Source organism: Leptonychotes weddellii, chromosome 12, assembly GCF_054177405.1.
Source record: "Leptonychotes weddellii isolate Sample4059 chromosome 12, ASM5417740v2, whole genome shotgun sequence".
NCBI classification, from domain to species: Eukaryota; Metazoa; Chordata; class Mammalia; order Carnivora; family Phocidae; genus Leptonychotes; species Leptonychotes weddellii.
In genome coordinates, this window is record NC_138380.1 from 86,707,655 (window position 1) to 86,714,929 (window position 7,275).

Genomic DNA, 7,275 nt, shown 5'->3' on the forward strand with positions numbered 1-7,275 from the left:
ACTTTAAAAACCTACGTTTCTGCGGCTTTGGGCAACCAGCTGGATGGCCAGAAGCCTCAGTGTACCTTTCTGTAAAGTGGGATAATGACAGTGTCTGTCTTATGGGATAGTTGTGCAGATCAAATAAGATAACGCAACTGAACTGTTCAGACAACGCCAGGCAAATAGTAAGTGGCCAATAAATGGTAAAACTTTTAGTAATAGCAACAAACACAACGCAACCGCTATAATGACATAAGGAGCAGGAGTTCCACACTCAGACATCTGCCCTAAGCGACTTGTATGTATGGAAGACGGAGACTGCAGACAAGGTTTATACAATGCACATTTTTAAATAATAATAAAAATTGGAAACCAAAAAGCCCTACGTTCTTTTTAATAAACATAAAAACCCCAGGGGCACCTGGGTGGCTCAGTTAAGCAACTGCCTTCGGCTCAGGTCATGATCCTGGAGTCCCAGGATCGAGTTCCGCATCGGGCTCCCTGCTCGGCAGGGAGTCTGCTTCTCCCTCTGACCCTCCCCCCTCTCATGTGCTTCTCTCTCTCTCTCTCATTCTCTCTCTCTCTCAAATAAATAAATAAAATCTTTTAAAAAAATAAATAAAAAAAACAAAAAACCCCATAAAAACCCCAAATCTTTTATTTCAAAAATAAATCAATCATCATGATTAAAAAAAAAAAAAATCAAAGCAGTAGTTTTAGAATTGTTTTTCCAGACCATCCCTGGGTTCTGATGATCCTTCCATCTCTGTGCCTCCCTTGATGGGATTCTCTGCTCTAGAAACCTGCACAGGGAAGGTGCACTGGGGTGACTCCAGTGGGATTGAGCCTAGGTCCCCAGACTACACAGGGAGGGAGCAGACACAGGATCCTGGCGGTTTCCTGATCTCCAGCTGGTCTGGTGGTCCATTTTCTTTAGAGCTGGCCACTAGACACATGTTCCCACAGGTCTGCTTGGATTAACCAGGGGCCATCCCAGAACCGAACGACCTGAATATAGAGCATGCAAGACTGCAAAATGAAGCAAAGTAATGGTCCAAGGGCAAGAAAACAGATTCTTCTGTCCTTCCTCACCACAGTGTCAGTATGGACTTGATGAAAAAATAAAATCTCACTTCCAGATCCATGAAGTCAATTCATTCCCTTCTAACTAGGTTTAAACATTATGTATAAGCAAGCTTTTCAGGTTTTCAAGTAGTGTGCCTACCTGGTTGTGGCTTTGGAGAGAGCCTGGAACGTGGTATGAATTCTCTCTCTTTTCAACTCCTAAGTGGAACGCATACATTCCTAATTTATTAAAATATTTTGTCTTGACTGGAAACTAGAGAGCGGAATAATAGGATTTGTTTTTTTAAAGATTTTTATTTATTTATTTGAGAGAGAGAGAGCGAGTGAGCATGCACAAGGGAGCAGGGGGAGGGGCAGAGGGAGACAGAATCTCTCAGCAGACTTTGCGCTGATCGCGGAGCCCGACGTGGGGCTCGATCTCACAACCCTGAGATCACGACCTGAGCCGAAATCAAGAGTCGGGCACTTTATTTATTTATTTTTAAAGATTTTATTTATTTATTTGAGAGAGAGAGAGAAACAGCATGAGAGGGAAGAGGATCAAAGGGAGAAGTAGGCTCCCCGCTGAGCCGGGAGCCCGATGTGGGACTCGATCCCAGGATTCCGGGATCATGACCTGAGCCGAAGGCAGTCGCTTAACCAACTGAGCCACCCAGGCGCCCAAGAGTCGGGCACTTTAATTGACTGAGCCACCCAGGCGCCCCAACAGGATTTGTTTTTTAAACTAGACCGTTAGGTTTGTGGTTTAACAATTCCAGTTACTGCCAGGGATGGCGGATTATAATCACTGACAACACAATTTCCACTGAAATGAAAAACACACGACCACTACAGTGAGGCAGACTTTCTGGTACTGCTTGTAATCATCCAAAGGCATTAAGTCACAGAATTTAAGAGTTTTCATTTATTCAACAGATGTGGGCCAACTCCGGACAGATGACGAGTTGGCCAAGGCCGCCTGCCACACGGAGGGCAAGGAGGGAAGTGCAGCCACGTGATTCTGGAAAAGTAGGAGGAGCCAGACCAGTGAGGAGCTCAGGTTTTGTTTGGAACATACGTGCAAAACCAAAGAAGGCTATTAAGCAGAGAATAAAAAGTCTGCTATGGTTTAAAAGTATTTTTTTGTCTGTTGTCTGGAGAACAGACGAATGTGGGCAGAACAGGGAGAGAGAAGACCCATCAGGAACCTGAGGGAAGGAGGCGACCATGGAGATGCCTCTGGATGGGACGCAGGAGTGGGAAAAGAAGCATTTCTTCTCATCCCCCTTGGGGAGGAGACACATCTTGAAAATGACTAAAATAACAAGGCATCAGAATAGCTTTATTTCCTTATCTAGTTCATTAATTGCAGGCAGTTCAGCTCACTGGTACATGGAAAAAATTCACTTATTCACTCAGAAAAATCTCTGTCTTCGTAAAGCCTGCATCCTAGCAGAAGAGACAGAGATCCCTGAAACTAAAATACATTTAAAATATTAGGAAGTTAAAATGCTATGAAAAAAGCCCCTAAGTGGATGATAGCCTGAATGATTTGTTTTTGTGATAATAACCAAATTCCTCTTGGACATTTGCCTCGATCTTGCTCTCCCCAAATACCCATTTCTACGGAGATGGGGTGGCCCCTCACCCTCACCCCCGTTGCTTTAGCAGTGGGAATAGACTGATAATTCACAGAGAAATGTATCAGGTGAGCTATTCTGCGGGCTTCCAGCAGATTGCTGGGCTCGTGAGGACCGACCGTGAACAGGTGTAAACATGGCAGCCTGTGAGAATGTGTTAGTGACACCTTCTTAAATGGCGAGGCCCTTGTAGACTCAAGCTATCCTTTGTGCAAAGGCAATCAGGCAAGAACGGGAAAGCGTGTTGGAGAGGAGGGGCCCGGGCCTGTGCAGGGCCACGGGGGGATTTGGAGGGGAAACAGAGAATCAGTCCTGATGAGATGTCCTCACTAGAGCTCCCAGCAATAACTATTTCCCTTGCTTCTTTTTCTTCCCCCCCACAGACACATCCTCACAGTGCCCTCTTGTCAAGCCATTCTCTCTGATACACAAAGACTACCATTCACTGCATGAAACAATAGCCACTGAGCTAGTCCATCACAAAACCTCACGTCTCTACCCGGAAAACCCCATTTGTCACCTCCCTTTGGTTGACTTCAAATCCATGGCAAGAGGTCAAGTTTGGTTTGATGTCGCAGGTCCAGGCACTTCCTAAGTCCGAGCTCTCTTTCCCTCCGTTACCCGCCCCCACCCTTGACAAGCTCACCAGTATCTCCAGTGACATGTAATATGCTAGTCAGACTCCATTTCCTTTGCCATGTTTTCTCAGTAGGATAGACAGCAACTACTACGCTATTATTAGTCACTGTCTTGGAAGAAAGTATTTGGATGACAGAGCATAGAACGTAAATCAACAAACGATACAAGCGGGCTTCGGCTCAGTACACATTCATTAGCATCAAGGTTTTGACTCACCATAGCTCCACACATCACTTTGGTGGGTATAAATTCGGTGTAAAATTGATTCCAAAGCCATCCACTTGATAGGCACCTTGGAATGATGAGAGAGGAAGTAATAAGATAACCATTAGCTTCCCTCTGGTGCAAAAAATTAAATCACGTTGAAACAGATTACAAGTGACAAACGTGGGAAAGCCAGGCCACCCCACCCTGATACCCTAGGACCAGCGCTCCCTCCCAGCAGGAGCAAGTTTTAAATCTGGTAGAAAACAGGGCTATTCTGTTCGGCCCCAGGTGTGGTTTCACGAAGGCCTCGGCTGAGGACCTTTGGTCTGTGGGCAGTTCTGGTGAACTGGGTGCACATGCTGCGGGCTGGGGGTCCTGGTGGTGCACTGTGGTCCTAGCCACCCCACGTTTATGGGAGTTTGGCTGCTTGGCTGACTGCTTGGAGCCATCCAGGTCAGAGAGAAACTTAAGAGGGGTACAGCCGATTCAGAGCTACTGGAGGGCCTAAAATGAGACTTGCACCCCCCCCCCAGTGCTGGGAAAGAGCCCCCCGGAGGATCCCCAAGTCTGTCTGGGAGGAGGGAGCCAACCCTCCAAGAGTTACAGAGACCCTCGGGAGCTCTAGGAACGGCACGGGGAGTTTTCCATATTTCTGAGATGTCCTCAATAGCTGTGACATTTCCCAGCTGCCCTTCTGAAGCGGGGAGGTTGAGACCTAACCTTGGCTAATGGTCACCCGAAGATGGAGCTGAGCTCGTGTTTATTGGCTTTGGCCTCTGGACACGATAGAAACATCTATTCTCACTCTCCCAGCAAATCCTGCTCTCAAAGCAGCCCCTCTGGTCTGTACTTCCAGAAGAAGACCCTGGCTAGACCCAGGTGTCAGTGGCAGTCGCTGGGCCCTCACCCAGAACGTTCTGAGAACGTCCCCTACATCGGTCAGTCTGCTGGTGAGAAAATGCTCGCCGATCTACAAGCCAGCCTCTTACTTTGCCTCCTTCTGCGTGGTATTCTTTCTCCTCGGCTCCAAGCAGTTTGGCCAGCCCAAAATCTGTGATCTTGACATGCTGTGGTGTCTTCACCAGGACATTTCTGGCTGCCAGGTCGCGGTGCACCAAGCGCCGGTCTTCCAGGTAGTTCATGCCCTGAAACATGGGGCCATGCATGAGGGAAAGCATTGCTTAGCAGACTGCCCTGGAGAGCGCAGACTGGGGTTCAGGCAGAGATGGCAAGGCGCCTGCGCACAAAGCTTTGATGTCATGTCCACACTGGACTCGGAGCTTTCCACGTCAGGGACTGCGTTTGCCCCCGTCTGTGTGCCTCCCCTGACGGACACAGTCACTTGCACCCTGTAAACAGTAGTAACTATCAACTGAATTGATGAAAAGACAAGTTAATGAAGATATAATGAGCTGCTGACGTGCTAACTTTGCTCCATCTAGTGACTCCAGTTTTAAACCCAGATGAACCAAGTATCTGAGGGCAGTGACAGAGCAAGCTGAGACCTGGCTGGAAGCTTGTCTGGAACTTGGCAACCGTGCCACCTGCCTGGGGTCACCTTCCCGGCGCGTAGCTGACCTGTAAAGCAGGGAAGGTCAATGCTTCTCAGTGCTGTGAAGCCACATGCCCTCACGCTTTCCCGGACTACCTGCCGTGATCTGCTACCGATGGACAAGATTTTTTTTTTTTTCCAGTTTGATCTCCTTGTTTTTTTTAAATGAAATCACACGGACACTGAATTTGCTTTGACAAGGTGGCACTTCCCACCCACCCCCGCTTTGGTCACCTCCCTAACTCTGTGGCGATCAGAATCAGAATCACTACTGAGAGAGAGCAAGAAAAGAGTATTTGAGAAGCACGTAGCACAGTGCCTGACACGTGAATGCCCGGAAATACTCCCTCTCAAGTCCAGTCCTTGCCCACAGCTTTCTTGCCGACTGTCACGAGCACTCGCAGCCTCTCCTTTTCCTCGCTCCGTGCCTGGCCAGCTCAGCCAAGCTCCCTGGGACCCTACCAAGCTCCAACCTGCTGACATGAGCTTGGCAGCTGAACCTCTACGCAGGGCCAGACTGGCAGGCGGGAGACGCTGCTAAGTTCTGCAGACATCTTACGTTGTTGGTAGCACATTCTCTCCCACTTGCTCACGGATGTGCCTCTCTCTCTCTCCAGCCAGGGGAGGGGACCACGTTTCCAACCTCCTTTACAGCTGACCCTCATGTGCTCTCCAGCAGAGACAGGCACAGAAATGTTTACTGAAGCGCATGAAATGCAAACACCCGGGCTTCACCCACGCGGCTCTAGTCTCTGGCTTTCTCGAAGCTGCAGTGGGATCTCCGTGAGAGGGCACCTGCCGGGAGAACCTGCCCCTAAGGATGGATTCCCCAGTTTTCTGGCAAATTCTGTGCTTCCTTTTGCATAGACAGTAGGTGAAAATTATTCGTGAAGTGAAATTAAAAATTTTTCTTTCTGGAGCAGAACCAACCATCGTAGGAAGCTAGGATCTTAGGAAGATGCTACCAGGAATTAGCCTCTGAGGGCTATTTTTGAGGCCTTTCTTTGGAAAAAAGATGATTAACCCCCATGTCTCCCTTCTCCCTCGTATTTTCTAGAAAGTTCCTGAATGTTCAAGATGCTGTGTGATTTAAGTGTTCCCCTCCTAAGATTCCTCAGATGCAGCAAAATAAGGTTAACGGGGCTCATGTCTACTCAAGAGGAAACTAGCAGGTTCTCTCTGGCACGGCACTTCCAAATTAGGGATTGTTATTTAGGAACGGCATGTGGGGAGCGAGAGGGAAGGAGCAGAAGCCGAGAAAACTCCTCCAAACAGAGGACTGACTTACTACCCCATCACCTCTCCCCACGACCCCGTCACAGTATGCTCCATTCATCAGCTTCCATCTCTCCTGTGGTTCCTGGGACCCTGCTCAGTCCTCCTGTGTCTTATAAAAGAGCAAGGCCTCTATTTATTAAACATGGTGTACTCTTACCCATTCAAAACGGGTTAATTGTGCTTGGCCTCTTGCCTGGTGGGCGCAACATCTGCATTCCAGGCTGTATGAGCTCACTCGTTCTCTCTCTCACCCGTTTTCTCTTTTTCCTTCCACCCTGTGTTGCTCACCCTGCTTCCTCGGATATTTCCCGAAGACTTCCTCAGTGGTAGGTGCTGAGTCACTGTGGCATGGCCGGACACACAGGAACCAGTCCATCTTGCCCTGTCCCTCTTGCTTTATTTCAAATTTGTGTTTTCTGAGTTCCTTAGACCCACAAGGGGCGGGGGGGGGGTGGGGGGCCTTCAGAGGATATTTCCAGCTTCACTCAACTACCATCTCCAACTTTTCATTCTGCCTCTTTAAATGCCCCACAGTCTGTACACTGGACACGTTTTTCACAGAAGTTTGTTGAAAAATGAACGGATGAGGGGCGCCTGGGTGGCTCAGTTGGTTAAGCGTCTGCCTTCAGCTCGGGTCATGATCCCAGGGTCCTGGGATCGAGCCCCGCATCGGGCTCCCTGCTCCGCGGGAAGCCTGCTTCTCCCTCTCCCACTCCCCCTGCTTGTGTTCCCTCTCTCGCTGTCTCTGTCAAATAAGTAAATAAAATCTTAAAAAAAAAAATGAACAGATGAAAGAATGAAGGAGTGATATAGCGGCTGACGGTTTTGAGCACTGACGATGCGCCGCGTGTTTCCAACACATCTTCCAAGAAGCCTCCTCGGGGGCCAGAGTGCCGGTGAGCCGCAGGACCA

General features: G+C 48.7%; 1 protein-coding gene across 1 annotated transcript in view; it reads right to left on the reverse strand.

Moving 5' to 3' along the window:
• EGFR (epidermal growth factor receptor) overlaps nt 1-7,275 on the reverse strand; it is a 186,595-nt gene that overhangs the window by 7,912 nt on the left and 171,408 nt on the right. Inside the window, exons 21-22 of the mRNA XM_081800788.1 lie at nt 4,523-4,678; nt 3,543-3,618 (exon numbers count right to left, since the gene is read on the reverse strand). Of these exons, the coding sequence (XP_081656914.1) occupies nt 3,543-3,618; nt 4,523-4,678 (232 nt within the window). The remainder of the gene's footprint in view (nt 1-3,542; nt 3,619-4,522; nt 4,679-7,275) is intronic.